Source organism: Acanthopagrus latus, chromosome 22, assembly GCF_904848185.1.
Source record: "Acanthopagrus latus isolate v.2019 chromosome 22, fAcaLat1.1, whole genome shotgun sequence".
NCBI lineage: Eukaryota > Metazoa > Chordata > Actinopteri > Spariformes > Sparidae > Acanthopagrus > Acanthopagrus latus.
Genome location: NC_051060.1, coordinates 14705654 through 14723184, shown reverse-complemented (window position 1 = coordinate 14723184; position 17531 = coordinate 14705654). Strand labels below are relative to the sequence as shown.

The following is a 17531-nucleotide window of genomic DNA, read 5'->3' as shown; positions in this document are numbered from 1 at the left end:
ATGCAATAATAAAATTTGATGGCCCATAAAATCTATACACCGGTTTCTGCGCTTAAGTGAGAGGGAAAATGCGAAAACTGTAAACTAACTGATAAGTGGGAATTACATTCTCAGTTTAACCAAAATTATCTTTCCAAACAAACACAAACACTGCAGATCCCAGTGGCCCAGGCCGACAGTCACTTAGGAGGAATGTGCACGTGCAGAGTGATCGACTGCAGCAGCTGAACAGACCGGCGCAGACGAGTTTGAGCAACATGACCCTCTTTTCTCTTTTTTCTGTTTCCTCAACACAGCGGCTGTCTCCCTGTACAGACCTATTTTGCCCTCATGGGGATCTTTAAAAAGATCACAGCATGCACGTATGAAAATATTGCGTTGCATTCGACAGAGTGTCTTTTTTCCTCAGTTACATACTTTGCTACTAATGTAGCTATGTGTAAATGCACACACAGGCCAACTGCAACTGCAGCTATCTTTTTATCTATTACACATTCTGATCATAAAAGTGAAATAAACACACCTCAAACTTTTTAAGCTCCTCTTTGGCGACAGTATACAGAACTCCAGAGGAGTTGGGCAGAGCTGCGGTCCTTTCTGAGGTCTTCAGCCAGTCCTCGAACCTGGAGTAGTCATCCAGAAACTTCTGCCACAGCCTCCACGTCTCCTCAATCCTGCAAAAAACCATCTCTCAGTAATGCCATTGACGCATAAACGTAAACATCTCATCTACATATGACTAAATATAACTGTGAAACACACAAAAATATCACTAACAATGTGTGAATCTTATCCCCAGTGCATGCATTTGAATGAGGTAAATAAGAATGAAATTATCGGAGAGGCACTGACTTGAGCCTCCTCTCCATGGACATGGCGCAGATGTTCCTCCAGCGTCTGTCCAGACCTCTGGTGGCCTGCTGGATGGAGTCGCACTCCGTCTCCGTGGAGCAGGCGTCACAGTCGTGCAGCAGGACTTCACACAGGTTCAACACTGATGCCACGCCTGTGCTGTGTTTCTCAATGTCCCTCTGCAGCTCCTACAAATCATTCAGAATAATTACTCACTTAAACGTAACATGTGTGGCCCTGGCATGTGTTTTGTCTTTGTCTTTAATGCCATAGAAATAAAGCTCATTTTATGGCACAAATAAATTCAGCAAATGTTCACAGTCAGTCTGCTGAACTACAATGAATGTATGTGTAGCCAACACATATCTAAAGCTCTGGAGAGAAGGGGGTCAGCGGTGCTTAAGTCCACATTCGGAGCAGCATCTTGGCAGCAGTAAGAATACTGATACTGACTGTAGGCTGCTTTTAAACAGCCGGATATGTATGCATGAGTCATGCTGTGATTTCCTCATGCGGTTCAGAGTTGCTCATTTTCCACCATCTCGACCTGAGTCATAATGTTCTGCTATTATTTAGTATTTACAGAAAAGTACATGTGTGCTTGTTTGTGTCTGGGGAGGTACTTGTACATCTGAGTGTGCGTATGTTTCGTGTGTGCGGTCCCACTTGCCTGCTGCTGGTTGAGTTTCCTCTGAATCTCCTGGTCATCACAGGTGTCGTACACGATGGGTCTGGACAGCTCGGTCTCAATGTGAGCCAGCCAGGAACGCAGGCTGCTCATGTTTTTATCCAACTGCTGCACCGCCACCAGGGTCTCCCTCAACTTCTTCACCCTGGAAGAAAAACAGAGGCAGAGGAGGTCAACGCATGGGGCGACTGTAAACACTGAGACGGGCAGTGTGGTATGGGTGAAATGCGCTGACAGATTCTTACTGAGTCAGTATAGCAACAAACCATAAAATACACTGTAAAAGGTACTTGTAAATCACTCATTTGATTAAAGGATAAAACCAAAGTAAAGTAAAACATATTTGCATCTGTTTTTGGATTTAAAGCATTACTGTGTGCCATGTTGAGCTAGACAGAACAGAAGTATTATGAGGAGTATTATTTCAGAACTGCGCAGATATTTTTGTTGGGAAGGGATGAATCCTAACTTGACCCGACACAGCAACTGGGAACCAATTTGGATCTGTGAACGCCTGACATTTCTAAAACCTCTCCACTGCAATCAGTGATATGTGAAACATGTTTAAATTAGCCAACGTCCAACTCTTACAAAAGCCAGCTTCAACAGAGCAATGCAACACTCACTGTCTCAACACAGACTTTATGTGGATTGATGGCTGCAGCCATTCAAAATGACATAAACTAAATACCAAAACATGATAACAATAGAGATAATTAGCAGGTCTACTGCTCTACCCTGCAGCTCTAATGTGCTCCGGCATTATGTGCTGCACCACATCTTGAAATTCCTAAATCTGCTATGAGGCATCTCACAGTGCAACTTAATTTAGGACCGTTTACTACTGCATAGCCTCACACATAATCCACTGCACACACTGCTCTACCTTGATCAAATACACACTGCAAATAGTTAAAATATGTAAGCATGTGTTTTAACACTGCATATGGTCAGGTTAAATGTTATTAAAACAATGACACTACATCACGCTGTGGCATTATCACTCCTGCCATTGTCTACACTGTCTGGAACTTAATGTTCAGTCTCCACCCTTTGATCGAAACCCAGACTGGTTAGAACACTGGAAGAATTATTTTGACACACTTGTTGAACCAGATATGCACTTAACCATAAAAACAAAATAAATAAATATTGAAGAAAGAAGATAGAGTCCTCTAAAACTCTATGTAGAGCAGAAACACACTTAAAACATTCTTGCTGTAGCTCTCCACATAAATAATCGTACAAAAAAATTGGAAATGTGCAGTATCTCTCACAGTATGTTATTCTACAAGGCAAGATCTCACCAAAACACAACTAAACACAATCTAGTGCACGAATAATCATCTTGGTGTGAGGAAAGCACATGATTCGCTAATTCACTCTTTCTTAAGACTGTAGCTTGTTGTTTATAGCCTTAAAAAACCCTTCAAAATACATTCTTAAGCTTGTCCTGCCTGTTGACATCGCAGTCGCAATCTGGCAGATCCTCCTCGCTCGAGCATCCTGCCATATCATCCGTCCCTAAGTCCAGAACCATGGGGGTGCAGAATTCCCAAAGACGACGTAAACGTCAGGAAGCGCTACGATCCAAACACTCTTCTCTTTCGTCTGCGTGCTCCACATGGGACTTTCTCTAAACCCTGTCTGTGGCAGAAGGGGAGGAGGTAGTGGTGGGGTGGCACAACTGTGACTTATCAACTGTTGCTCTCCCAAGGTTAAAAAAAGAGAACCTCAAACAGGCGTGAGTGTGTGTGTGTGTGTATGTGTGTGTGTGTGTGAGAGAGTGTGAGTGCCTGAGAGTGACAAGTGCTGCTGGTTCTAAAAACAGACTTACAGTCAGAGGCATGTGCCACAGCGTTAGCCTGCGTCTGAGTATCGCACACAAAGGGAGTGTGAACAGAAGCAGAGGCTGGAGCCTCCATGCATGTGAGTGGACGTCAATGAACGGAGCCAAGCGAGAAGAAAAGTTCTCCAATGAAATATGTTTGCAGGAAAACAATAATAGATCCTTGTTTCCTCAGAGGATGAAAAACTTTAAAAAAAAAATAACGTTGATGAATGAATCCACAAGGTGAAAATTTGCAAGAAAAAACTTCATCGTCTCCATGACGGCTACAAACTGCTTCTCCAGTTGTTTTTCAGTGAGGGACGGATATAAGAGACAAAGAGAATGCAGCTGTCGGCATGAGGTCAGACTCTGTCCTCCCTTTCTTCCCTCGTCCAGTAGAGCCCCAGAGGGCAACAGCCGGAGGACAGCCGGGGAGGGGGGTTGGGAGGTTTAAGTTCGAATCGGAGTTTAGGCCAGGTCACTTTCAATTCACAACATACAGAAAGAAGAGTTTTTGTTTTCTGCATTGAATCAACTCAGAAACAAACATGATATGACCAACTACTGCATTTTGGATTCACTGAGTTGGTACAAGAGTGGTTCCAACTCTGGGAAGTCGAAAGTGCCAAGAAGTTAGATGGAGACAAAAGAAGAGAGCTGAGGAGAGATGAGGAATGTGACCTCTCTCTGCTTAGCTTACAGCGCTCTTAAACGGAGGCCCCACTGACACCAGCAAGGAACTCAGGAAATGCCTCGGCAACATTGTGGGAAAATAATTCCCCATCACATGTGCTGGAGTGTCAAGAAGGATTCCATGGTAACGAATGGTGGCTGAGACATGCCATCATTATTTCACCACTAGGAGGAGTGATGCAGCACTGGACGTCTATAGTGAAGAGTAAGTGTGATGACAATCTCACCTCTCTCTTTTCATGCAAATAATGACTGAGTTCTTCTAGTACCCACAATTTTAAACTTTACTTCATGACCCTGACTTGTTTGAAGAATACTTCCTGAAGCACTTTAAGAAACGATCAAAAGAACGTCTGCTCTCCACCTTCACAGAACCCACTCAAACTCTACTATCAAGCAACACTCTCCGTCTGCTCTTGAGAGTTTTGAACACCCACCTGGCAGCGATGAGGTCCAGCAGGTGTTGCCAGCGCTCGCTGACTTTGCTGAGTTTGTGTTGGATCTCGGCAGCCTTGCTGTCTTGGCTGGCCCTGGCCAGGCGCTCACCCATAACCTGCAGCTGCTGCTTGTTCTCCTGAGCTACACCGATCTCCTCCTGGTAGTCCTGGAAAGAGAGACGCACCAAGCCGGTTAATACAGAGAAGTGTGGTGTAAAGTTTGTGTGTTTTGTGTGTGTGTGTGTGTCCATGCAACTGTGCGTAAGAGCTGCTGATGAGGCATCATCAATTTATCACCGAGTGCAGTGTGTTTTCCAGAGCGATGCACTCATTGCAGAGTAAACATTTACTATAATAAGCCCCAAGTTGCATTGAAACTCTAATTTTAAAAAAAGGATGTTTTTAGGTAAGCAATCTTCACCATTCTAAACTAACCCAACTATTGCTTGAACTAGTTAATATAAAGGATAGTATTTGCAATTTGTTAACCTATTTTATTCAAATAGAAAAAATCATAGTGTCATAATAAGAAAACCATGTGTGTTTATAACCCTCGTCTGTGAGCTATAGCACTCTGAGGTTAATCCTTTTCCTATTACAGGGTAAACAATGCTCATTTAGGTATGTAATTAAGTCAGTAATATAGGTAAATAAATCAATCAATGAACAGCAGTGATCAGATCTGGCAAAGTCAATTTGAATCTGGTTGGCATGATTGAACAACTGCTTGTACAGATGTGTTGTGTCCATTCAGTTCTACATATGAGCATTTTATTTCAGTTAAGAATATGAGCTGAAATCACCTTTCGCAGCTTTTCAATCATCTCTTCAATGCTGATGTCGCCATTCTGAGAGACCTTGCTCTCCATCTGTGTGAGCCACTCACACAGCTCCTTGTTCTTCTCATTGAACACGGCCCACTCATTCAACTTCTCGCTCACCTGCTGCCTGCGCAGGGATAGCTAAAGGGACAAAGGGCGGATGGATAGAGGGGAAATTGTGGGACAGAGGACAAGAGGGAGGAAGAAGGGAGGATATGAGAGTCAAAACATGAAGAGGATGTGACAAATTGGTGTTTTAGCAGTAAGGAAAGAAGAGGGCAGAAGAGGAAGATAAGCTCTTAAAGACATGAAAAAAATAGAGGTCTGATAACATCAACTAGCGAAAGCTAGAAAACAAAAACCTCCTCGTGTAGCAACCAGAATCTGTCCAGTCCTATCAATTCTTTCTCAAACCTGTTTGCAGTAACACACAGTTCACAATAACCCTGCTGGTCCTATGTTTGCCATGCAAAGTCAGCCGCAGCTCAACTCTCGCTCTGTAAATGTATCACAGCTGTTTATCTTCAGCTGGCATCAGTACTACATGAGATGCACTGTGTAGACAACGACATTATCTAATTTAGAGGTTTCTCTTTATATTAATGTTCACTGGATGCTTAATGAGATAACACTTTGAGAACTTACTGATGTAATAAAATAACATTAGTCTGATAAAAGAAGGACAAATCATGGTCATGTGAACAGTGTGAACATACCTGGTGGCAGACCTCCTCCCACTGGCGCTGTAGCAGCTGGAGGCGTTCCTGTAGGACTGTGATGTCATCTGCGCTGACCACACCCTCCAAGGAATCCCTCAGCAGGAACAAGGAAGTAAGGTCATCGGTCCAGCTTTCCACGCTGCTCTCCAACTCCTGCATCCATATGACATGACAAGAATTGACAAGATAATTGATAAGTCAGACGAGTCTGTTAAGACGATTCCTGTTTCTCCCCATAACAACAGCCACAGTCCGATAGAGCAGGAAAATCACAGAGAGAGCTACTGAAGCTCGACTGCAGCTGCTGCACTCTCACAAATAGTGATCAGAAAAGCAAAACAGCAGACTGACAATGAATATTACAGCATGACATGAGAGATGAACTTTCTTCTAAATGCAAGTAGCATAAAACAACAGGAACATGATCCACTCAATGAAAATAAAATTGCAACATCCAAGGTTAAAGGAAGGAAAAGGCAACAGAGAAATCTAACCTCTCATCCCCTTCTCCTCCGTCATTGTGACGGTTTTGCTGCGCTGTAATAATTTGTGGACCTGGAGAATGTGTCCATTACGCAACACACACACACAAAAGGAAGCACACACATACAAAAATACACCCCCACTGCCAACAGGGATGCTCTCTCTTGCTTGTGCTCTCTCTCTCTCTCTCTCTCTCATGCGCATGCACCCTCTCTCTCTCTCTCCTCTCTCTCTCCCCACCCCCTCTCTACTCAGCTGATGCTACTCACAGCCCCCTCCTCCCTGAGGAGGACGTGTCATGCATGAAACATGGACTGTGTGTCCAGTGGCTAACACAAACTGCAAATGATCATACCAGGAATTTTCACACAGTTTCACACATTTGGTGAATGCTGCAGGAACAAACTGGGGAAATAACAGCATCCTCGTTTGCATCTAAGCTTATTTTAGCTTCATGTATTTTAATAATTCTTCACTAATACAGGTTCCTTATTTGTTAAATAAATACTGAAAACTAGTCATCTTCAAATATGACACACATAATTTTTTAAAAATTAGATAAAGACTCAAAATGCCATGCCCCTGTACAGGACTAAACAGACTGTATGCCAACAGTGTGAAACCGAACAAACAAGGTCACACAACGAGACAGCAGCTGATACACAAACAAGATTTTTGTTTTTTTTTTACTACTGGTCTGTCTGTTGATCTGTTTGTCCTCGTAGCCAGATTAACAGGGTAGAGGGAGGGTAATCTGTGTGTGTGTGTGTGTGTGTGTGTGTGCGTATGTGTGTGTGTGTGTGTGTGTGTGTGTGTGTGTGTGTGTGCAAGAAGTATTATGATGCATACTAGATTTTTTCTCACCTTGCATCTGATTTGCTCCGAGTGCAGTTCCTCATGGTGGTCAGGCAGGGGCACGGACAGCTTCCTCTTGAAGGCCCTCAGCTTCTCAAGTGATGCATTTATGCCCTTCTCACATCGCTCCCAGTTCTACATACATATACAAACAAGGTACTAATTAGCATAAAACACACACACACGTACTTAAGCACAATTACAGACTGCAGCTCTTCTTCTACTCAGCAAAGTTGTCATAAATTCTTCCTGCTGTTGCAGCAGAAGCATCACTATGGTCAATCTGCAGAATACATAATGTTAAACTGACAAAACACGCACGCACGCACGCATCAATCAAAAGCTGAAGGCAAGCCACATCAATTATCATGCCATACACAGCCCACTCAGCTCTGAAACTCCCGAGCAACACCAGAAGACAGAGTGATACAGCAAAAATCTAACAGCCAAAGAAGAAAATTAGCAATGCTTCATCACAAAAGAGGGAGGTTCTGCTCCAAAGGGCGCAGATTACAGCTATTTTTAGCCTCTGAGCAACAGTCCAGGAAAATCAGGGTAATATTTGGTAAGAAATGCTGCGGCAAAGGGGCATACCTGAAGAAAGAGTCATGGTAAAAGCCAGGGTAAGACAAGAATAGCTAAAGAAGCCACTCTCTAGGTGCAAACCAAGGAGGACAGAGTTACTGAGATTTTAGGAGAATAAGATTAAAAAGAGGAAAGACCTATGTACTGACGAAAAAGCAAGGGTCCCAGATGCATCCTTTAAAATGCGTCACTCAGTCACATTCAAACATGGCACCATCACAGCCAGTAAAATCTACCTTGCAGGGTTCAAATAACTACAGCTGGCTGCACAGTGTCTGCACTCTGCATGTGTTTGTGTGTTTATGTGGATTTGTGCCCTCGGCTGGCATTCTTTTATCCATGTGCATTTTGTGCCATCATGCAGTGCTTGAGTGCAAAAGAGTCTAGTGCATATGCTTGGCATTTTATTAAAGGGCAGATGTAAGTGTGCTCTATTCAGGACTGTAGGTGCAGCGTTGCATAATTCATACAATAACCTGGTTTCACTGTCCTGCATGTACAACCGGATGGACTCATTAAGGGCTCAGATGCCCTTCAGCACCCTTCACACTGCAGCTTGGTAGAGACACAGCCTCTAGTTTGGCCTTCAACTCAGATTGGGTGGGGAAATGAAGCATTCACATACCCACAATAGCACAGGATGACCCATAATCCAGCACTCTTAAGTAATCTTTCCACACTTTAAACTACCTTTTTATAATATTTGTCTGATGGTAAAAAAAATCGATTTCACTAATGACATAATCAGGGTAAAATGATCAAAAAAGGCACCTCAGTTTGTATGTTATTTGCCAGGAGAGCAACAAACAAACCAAGAAATAAGTGAAAAAAAGAATATTTGTTCACTATCATATATACTATAATTTTCTCTGACCTTGAGCAAGCCATGCAGCTCCCTCCTCTGCTGGTCCAGGCGGTGGTGGGCATGCCTCCACCTCTCCTGAATCTCCATCAGCTCTGTCTGCAGCATGGACTCAGCCCTGGCATCAGCAGACAGCAACAGGCTCCTACCGGCCTCCACCGTCAGGATGTAGCCCCCCTGCTGCCGTTGAAGCACTCGCTCCTTCAGCTGGAGGAGCGGAGATAGGGACAGTGGGCAGAGGGAGTACAGGTTAACTAAGGGAGACTAAGGTTGGGGGAGGGGTGAGGACTTATTAGTAGGAAGCCAGCTTAGTTTTTAGCGAAAATATGAAAGTTCAGGTAGGAGTGGTTGTGTTTGTAAAGATCTGAACCAGTAGATTTTAAAAAAAAATGGAGCTCTGCAGTATCTAAATAAGCTCTTCATCTCCTCCTGTGACCTCATAAATGATGCAAACTTTGTAAACAAGCTTTATGTGAAAATAATTAGTTCAAGGCAAAACGGGAGTGTCAGAGACTGAACCCATCACCGACATGAATCCACTTGAAAGTGATTTTAATCAGAGCTGTTACGTGCAGACATAATTAAGCGAAAATATTTGAACAAGCTAATTTTAGAGAAGCTTAGAAATTTGAAGTGATGGGTGAAGTGATGGCCTGTGACTTACCTGTATCTGATCTAACAGGTTTCTGGCTTGCTGCAGTGCGACTGGTTCTCCTGGCTGATGAACATCTGGATCACGAGTCACTTCTTGGAGCCACTGTAGCAGCTTCTCTGACATCTCGCTGTAATTCTGCCACTGGCGGACCAGACTATCAATGATGCCCCTTCGCTGCTGAGCACGCCTCACTACACCTTGCCATTGATTGCTCAGCAATGCCAGCTTCACACTGAAGTCATCTCTGCAGGGGGACAGGAAGAACAATCACATGTCAGCTTCTCATAAATCGATACAGATGAAATTGTTTATAGGATTGTGCATTTACCGGTCATCCATTTGTCCCTGGTCCAACATATGATGGCCATCGCTAATGATGGAGTAAAGAATCTGCTGCCTGCTGAACATCTCTGCCTGGAACAACTGAAAGTACACACCTTCATATTAATGACATCACCCTAAATGCAAAGACAGCCACAGATACACCTGTACTTCTAATGCTGTGCTCTGACCTCATGGTCTCTCTGCTGCTCCAGCAGACTCTGGTAGTTGCCTGAGATCTCAGCAGCCAACTTCTGTTCAGTCTGAGACAGGAAGTCCATCCAAGCCTCACACTTCTGGAGGAAACTCTGCTGCTGGAGCAAAACTGCCTGCAGTTTACTGGAGAGGGACGGAGGAAACACATTGGAAACATAAATTACTCAAAGATGATGCTACTATTAGTTTATAATAAGAAATTTACATGTTGTCAGCACAAACTTTTATAATAGTATACCTTTAAATAAATAAATATATTGATTATAAACCATCATCATAAAATACAAGCTTTTTTTCAAACTCTTTCAAGATAACAGACCTAAAATAAAAAAAACTTTCTACAGGCTTGAAGCCTTTATCATCATATTGAAACTGTCATTGACTTGTCCTATGGCAGTTACTGACAGCTCAGTGCTAATACAAACAGGTGAAGTATAAAGGTTTGAGGTACCTGAACCTCTCAGTGAGGTGAGCGCAGTGAGTGGCCCAGGATCTGTTGAGACTTTGCAGCCGTTTAACATCTCTGTCGCTGACTGGCAATCTATACACCAACTCGTTAACACGTTCCAGATCCGGAGACAGACTGCTCAGCTTCAGGAGGTGGACCTGGGAAACACATTATTACACGTTTTCAGTGGGTCATAAATTACGCAGATGACCAGTCTTTTCGGTGAAGAACAAACACAGATAACACAACAAAGACAGCAGTGTTTTTCCTACCTTCAGTTTTTCCATACGTGTCTGGACCACACTGAGCTCTGGTGAGCTGACTGGGTCCGACTCCTTCAGAACCTCCTCTGCCTCTTCAGCCCTACAGATCAGTGTGTCCAACTGCTCTCTGAAACCTTCGCAGGCCTGAGATCCAGACTACAAGCATCAAAGGACACAGTGAGAACACAGAAGCGATTGTCCACCAATCATATCCTCTTATTCATATAATAAGGTTTTATACGGGAAATAGTGTATGTCATGCTGCTATCCTTACCTGCAGTACTTCCTGCTGCCTGTGGAGAGCATGTTCCAGTGTTGCTAGGTGATGTGTGAGTGACAGGTGGTCGGTCTGGAGGGCTGCCGAAGAGGAGGCATCAACTTGGCTCTTCAGCTGCTCCCCCAAAGCCTGCAGCTGCTGGAGGGACTGCTGCACTGACGCCTGGTCACCGAGGCACGCCTGCAACAGCAAAGTCACCAGAGAGATGCAGGTTAGGGACAGAGCTGTTGAATGCTTAATGTTTCGAGAGGTGCGAGAATGTCATGGTATGTACACTAAAAGCAAAGGGACAAGAAGGTAACATATTCAATACATAAGATATAGTGTGCAAAAAGATTTTGTGAGCCTTGACAAATCCACCATGTCAAGATTTAAGAGAAACTGTCACATAGTTTTACATTTTTGTTTTTATCCAATGGGATGAAAGGATTCCATTTGCAGAGAGTGGTATTTGTTTTCCAACTCAACGACAGACATTAGATTCTTTTTCATGAATAAATTCAGGATGAGAGAAACATGAGTTTGAAGCTTTCTTCTTAAAAACTCCCCATGCCCCACAATTACAGTTCTAAACCACTTAATGGTTAGCAATGGTTTGTATTAGTAACTCTCAGTCAAAATAAATGTCTGTCTAGAGTATTACGACAGGATCTCACTAGACACTGCCCAGCGTGGCCCTACAAGCTCAGCGTGACACCGGAGGACCCCTATAGTGTAAATCAGGGACCTGTCTTTCCCTTTGCACGTCTCCTTTTCAAAAGGCTTTTGTTAAGATTGTGCTGTGAATCTACATTCAAGCAGACAAAAGGACAGGGTGCAATTTGGTATTCTGCAGGGGGGAAAGAGGCTTTGCGATTCTCATAGTGAGCTGACAAGCCGTTTGGTGCTTATTCACAAGACCAAGGTTAAGCAGGGTAAGCGGGAAAAAGGTATAGTTCAAGCCACACAAAATCAAAAGGTGGATGTAGAAATAATAACACTGCACCTGTATCATGGAAGATAACAACAACAGAAGAAAATGTTTAAAGCAAGCTATTAACTAGCTACTGACTAAAACAATATTCACACCATCATATGTTGGACTCCTTTGTTAAAATCTCTACCCACATTGCAGTCTTTTATCCAGATGCTACTCTCCTCCTCTGTGATCTCCCTGTCCATGGCGCTCTTCAGCAGGCGATCAGCACGCTCCTCCTGTTTCTGAACGGCTGTCCCACACTGGCCATACAACAACTTGTAGCGTTGCCACAACCCCAGCAGGGCCTTACTGCTCCTCAGCTGCTCTGAGATCTGCTCCAGCAAACCGTTCCATCTAAAACAGAAGGAGAAACGTGGTTACATGCAGAACCCAGCTCAGACGCGAGTTGATGATGAGGATTACACCTGCAGTTTGATTTAAAGTCACTCAGAGATGGAGTTTTGTTATCTCTACCTGATGTTGACGTCTCGGAGGGCTCTGTTGAGTGTTTCAGCCACCGACGGGTAACACTCCGTCAGTAACTGGTGTGTTACAGAGCCAAACTTCCTCAAGCTGCTCTCCTGTTTATCCATCTCCTCCTGCAGGTTCTGAAAAACACAGACACCCAGTAAAAGTTAATTTCATCTGTAATATATGTTCAAGCTGCTCAAGACATGTTGTTTACATTTAGTGAGAATTCCCCTTTGACCTCTGTAAAAGTTCTTATTCACAATGACCTTCGGGAGTAAAAGACTTTACGCACTACTACTTGTGTGGAAAGATTTTTTTAGGTTTGTGCCATTTTTCAAAATAAACAGGGCAGTCTATTTTCTACACTCCTCACCTCCAGACTCTCCACCTGCTGCTGCACTGCCTCTAGAGACCCGTTTAGGAGGCGCAGCCTGGACACAGAGTACCTCCCCTCCATCAGGTAACCATTTATTTCTTCTGAAGCTCGCCGGTAGAGCGTCCACTGCTCCAGAACCGACCGTAGGCTCACCTTCATCTGACTTATCTGATCGGAAAAAAATGGGAGACGAAAAGTTTGAAGTGTTTTAAAGCACACAGACAAATGTTATAATCATGAGGATAAGGGATTCAAGAAGCTCACCATGTGGTCCAAATGAGCCCAGGATTGGTTCAGTCCTTTGAGGGTCTCCTTGACAACGGAGCAGGCTGCGCCTATCTTATCCTGGATGAGAGTATTTCCTCGTTCCTCTGCTTTCTCTAGATCCTTCTCTTTTTCCTTCACTAAGTCCTCAAGTTCCTGCAACAACAACATTACTGTTATTTTCAGAAATGTGGACATTATAAAAACTCTAAATATGTGTGGCGTACTTGCTGTATGTCTGCATACCTGACAGTCTTTAAGTGCATTCTGCACCGATGCTACGTCCTCTATCCTGTGTCTCTTTTTCACTTTCTCTTCTTGTAGTGTGAGCCAGGTTTTCAAGGCCTGAACTTCATTTTCGTGCTCCAACCAACCTTCTAAAAGTCCTTCTAAAAGCTGAATCTGAAATACAAACACAATTCAGAACCACTTAGCATACTGGAAGTATAAGAAGAAAACCTTTCAGACTGACTGAAACATTACCTTTTCAGTGATGAGCCCCTGTAGTATTTGCCATCGCCTGTTCATCGCTCCCAGTTTCTCAGCAAAGTCTGTTTTGTCACTGCGCTTTCCTTCGACATCCTGACTGCTGATCTGCAGCACTGACTGGTTTACAAAGTCCACTGTCAACTGCTTGCAGGTCAGATCTATACGAAAACCCTGTGAAATACAATTGAGACGTGAGGAGACTGTGACGAGGAAGACAGAATAAGAGAAGAAAGCTTCTTTTGCAGCTCGACCACAATGGTACAACTTCTGAACTCTTTGAGAGTTAAAATACAAATAAAAACTGTTTCATACCTTATACTTCTGCAAGAAGTTCTGCACCACCTCTGAGCCTACAGCTCCCATGATTTTGTCCTGGTCCTCCTCTATGATGTTCTCCATGAGAGAGATCCAGCTCATCAGCTCTGTGATAGCATGCCGAGATGCCAGCTTCTCCATCTGCAACTAAAGGATGAAAGACAAGGGGTTACAATGTTATAAAAAGCATCAGCGACTGTATGTCATGGTATTTATAATACCACTTAGCCCAACAAGAAATTACTTTGAACAAATTGACAATCATTAAAGAGTAACAGCTGCTGTTCTCAGACCTGGTGTAGCTTCTCTTGTACCACAGGAATACGAGTCAACAGCTCGGCCCACTGAGTGTCGATTTGGCCCAGTGCTGTCCTGAGACCAGCTGTGTCGACTCTTTTCAATCGCAGAAGCTGGTTGCCTGTGCTAAGCACAGATGAACGCAAAGACGACTTAGCATCCACCTCTTTGGAAAACTCCTAAAAAAAAAAGGAAAATGACAGTGAGAGAAGTTGGAATTTATCATTTCGATGTTATTTGGTGTGTGGTACATTTTTGCTGCATAACAAACTCACCAGAAAGGCATAGAGGTGGTCTCTGACGGTCTCCAGCTCCTGAGGCACTGTTACTGACTGGGTCGTCCAGAACTCAAGTCGGTCCAAAGCTGACCGCAACCAGTGGCTCAACTCTGCTGACTCACTCTGGTACCTGATATTTATACACAGGACAAAATATGAAGGATGTAAGGGATCATTTTCACTGTTTTCAGCCTCCAGCTACAAACAGGATTATAGACCAGAACTATTTTGCTGACTCAAAAAGCCACAGAATTAATTTGAGAATTAATTTGAGATTTGATTCGTGACAATCAAAACAAACTGAGACCCTGACCTGCTCCAGTGTTTTAGTGTGGAATCGAGGCGGTGCAGCTCCTTGTTGACCTTGGTGGTGGAGGAGAGCCAGTGTTCTCCCAGCTGTGTCAGCTGGTTCTCCAAATCTGAACAGCCAACAGACAGCAGGAGCCTCTTGCCCTCCTCGAGGACCTGGTACAGCTGGGGCTGATGCTCCGTCAGGCTGGCCTTCAGACGCTAGAATAGGGGATAGATGGATGTATGATTAATTAAGATTTCAATACTATCGTTATGTTTGACTACAGCTTTCTATCTATGAAGTTCTTTACCTGGTAGAGACTGATCCTTTCAACGAGTCTTTCCTCCGTCTCCTCCACCAGTCCTACAGTCGGGATGCTACACTCTACAGCCTCCAGCTGTCTACACAGAGCCTGGTAGTCTTCTACAAGCCTGCTCCATGACTGTCAAAGAGAGATGGAAGAAGAGAATGGCTAAGGTACCATATGCTACCTGTTGTTTTATTTAACTCCACCTTACCGTTCATGTGTGTAAATATCATTCTATTTATCAGTCATGCCTACCTCCAGTATGCCCTCCAGCTCCACCCCTCTCCTGTGGGCCTGTTTGAGCACACTGTGGGCTAAGGCCATGGTCTCCTCCAGGGTCTGGCTTTCCCTCTGTGCCACCAGACCAGATACTTTACTGTAGAATGTCTGGGTGAGAATCATATGGCACTCCAGACCCTGGAAAAACTCCTGTATTTACATGAAAGACAATGTTAGAAAGGAGAGAAACTGATCCCTAAATAAACAACAATAATTATGCACTTCAGTGACATCCTGTCCCCCTTTACAACCCCTGCTTACCTTATGTTTGTCCAGTAACATCTGGACCTCTATGACAGAGGCCACTGTCATCTTCTGATCAGCAGCCATCTTGTCCTGAGCAGTGTCCACCAGGTCTGTGAGGTCATGAAGAGCAGCTTCGTACTGAGTCTTGAGAGACAAGCCGTGGTTCAGGCTGCTACGTCTGGAGCCCACCATCAGCACCAGCTCCTCGTATGCATCCTACATAAATTCACCAATATGTCAGGCATAAAGATTGCTAGGATCATGACCCTGGGGGAACACTGTAAGAGCAAAAAAAATGATATTACCTGTAGTTTGAGAAGTTCTTGGTTGGATATTTGGTCTGACTGGAATCCCTCTGCTCTGGTCTTCAGCTCAGTCACTCTCTGCTCAAACTCTCTCAGACTCTCCTCAACCTCTGATAGCGTCTACAAAAGAAACAAAGTATCAATTCACTGCACCTGTGGGATTCCTATATGTTGTATCTTTGTGTACTTTCCCGTTGTTGTTATCATACCTCTATCTGTTTGGATGCAGGCCGGTCAACAGTTCCGGCCATCTTTTGTAGCAACTGGTGTTTACTTTCACTCAGAGCTGTAAACAGCATCCTCAGTTCATTCTGGAAAGGACAACAGATGTTAACACTAGGTGAGGCTAGCTTTCTAATCACTTGTTTCAAGTGAGATCAAAATCAGACTGATGGTTCGACATTCTTGCCATCATACCTGGAAGGTTGAGTGTTCCTGCAGCCTGTCCCTCATGCCGTCACAGTGTTGGTCCAGGGTGGAGTCCAGCAACCCCATCCTCTCCTGCAGGCCCTCCAGTGTGTCCTCCATCAGGCCTTGCTCCTCTCCTCCACACAGTCGGCCTGCTCCTCCACCCAGAAGCTCTCTGCACAGGTTTACCTCCCTGGTCATTGCCTTCAGTTGTTTATTCAAAGCCTGGGAAAAAAAGCTGAAGTCAGTAACATCGCTAGTAGATTTTTAATCATGTAATCTGTATGTATGTGTCTGGAACATTATGTTTTAGTAGTTTCTATAGTACCTCTAGATTTGTAAGTTGTGTTTCTGTATCTTCAGACAGCAGCACAGGACCAGAAAGCAGCTGATTCTCAGCAGAATCCAACCAGGAGGATGCTGCCAAAACTGCAGCATACAGGTCCTGCTGGACTGTATGCCTGATCAGTTTACTGTCACCATTCACTGCCTGTGAGGACAAACAAAGACTAGTTTTTAGTGCATTTAAAGTTGTCAGTAAGAATGCTTTTGTGCTTTATCAAAGCTGGGAAAATACATGGAATGAGAGATTAAAATGAGATAGAAACTGTGCTTCACCTCTGTGGCGATTCTTTCAAGAGTCTGGCTGCAAGCCTCAAACAAAGCTCTAGGAGAGCGAAAGTCTTGGCTGGCAGAATCACCTCTAAACACCATACTCGGACTGGACAGACGGGATCGGTGGAGGACCTGCACACAATGATGACAAATGAGACATAGAAAACAGCTGAAGGTCAGACTGGCCTCAAACATAACAATGAAGGTGTTGAATTACATGGGGGGAAGAAAAAGCACTGATAGAGTGCGCATTAGTTTAAAACAACTCAATACATCAAAACCAAATAGTACAATATCTATTAAAACATAATGTACTGCATTTGTACCGGACTGAGCTGGTCCTGTTCCAGAGAGTTGAGGGAAAGCTGCAGCTTTGTGCTCTGATCTTTATTCAGGTTTTCCCAGCGCTGTCTCAGCTGGTCCAAAGGAGACAAGGTCTCACTCTCCAGTAACACTCCTCCTGGGATGCACACCTCACTGTGGGAAGGAGACAGGTGTATTGTGATGAGAGAGCAGTATTTTGATAAATGATTCCAAGCTTCCTTAAATAAGCATAAAACATTCATAATACTATTACTGTAATCATATATAATGTGGAAGGAATAATAAAGTGTCAGAGGAAAAA

At 43.8% G+C, this 17531-nt stretch overlaps 1 protein-coding gene across 8 annotated transcripts in view; it reads right to left on the bottom strand.

Annotated features, from left to right (window-relative positions):
• The window catches only part of syne1a (spectrin repeat containing, nuclear envelope 1a), a 126311-nt gene that overhangs the window by 9915 nt on the left and 98865 nt on the right, over positions 1–17531 (bottom strand). For all 8 annotated transcript variants that reach the window (XM_037085984.1, XM_037085980.1, XM_037085983.1 and 5 more), the window contains 33 exons: positions 17233–17383; positions 16910–17038; positions 16620–16781; positions 16301–16516; positions 16093–16194; positions 15884–16003; positions 15594–15794; positions 15309–15482; positions 15057–15188; positions 14768–14964; positions 14452–14584; positions 14173–14355; positions 13877–14026; positions 13559–13735; positions 13322–13477; positions 13076–13231; positions 12809–12979; positions 12439–12572; positions 12114–12318; positions 11004–11186; positions 10739–10885; positions 10470–10624; positions 9994–10141; positions 9810–9904; positions 9491–9725; positions 8839–9033; positions 7389–7514; positions 6039–6194; positions 5305–5463; positions 4502–4668; positions 1523–1685; positions 853–1040; positions 524–674 (listed from right to left, as the gene is read on the bottom strand). In XM_037085984.1, coding sequence (XP_036941879.1) covers positions 524–674; positions 853–1040; positions 1523–1685; positions 4502–4668; positions 5305–5463; positions 6039–6194; positions 7389–7514; positions 8839–9033; positions 9491–9725; positions 9810–9904; positions 9994–10141; positions 10470–10624; positions 10739–10885; positions 11004–11186; positions 12114–12318; positions 12439–12572; positions 12809–12979; positions 13076–13231; positions 13322–13477; positions 13559–13735; positions 13877–14026; positions 14173–14355; positions 14452–14584; positions 14768–14964; positions 15057–15188; positions 15309–15482; positions 15594–15794; positions 15884–16003; positions 16093–16194; positions 16301–16516; positions 16620–16781; positions 16910–17038; positions 17233–17383 — 5317 coding nt within the window. The remainder of the gene's footprint in view (positions 1–523; positions 675–852; positions 1041–1522; positions 1686–4501; positions 4669–5304; positions 5464–6038; positions 6195–7388; positions 7515–8838; positions 9034–9490; positions 9726–9809; positions 9905–9993; positions 10142–10469; positions 10625–10738; positions 10886–11003; positions 11187–12113; positions 12319–12438; positions 12573–12808; positions 12980–13075; positions 13232–13321; positions 13478–13558; positions 13736–13876; positions 14027–14172; positions 14356–14451; positions 14585–14767; positions 14965–15056; positions 15189–15308; positions 15483–15593; positions 15795–15883; positions 16004–16092; positions 16195–16300; positions 16517–16619; positions 16782–16909; positions 17039–17232; positions 17384–17531) is intronic.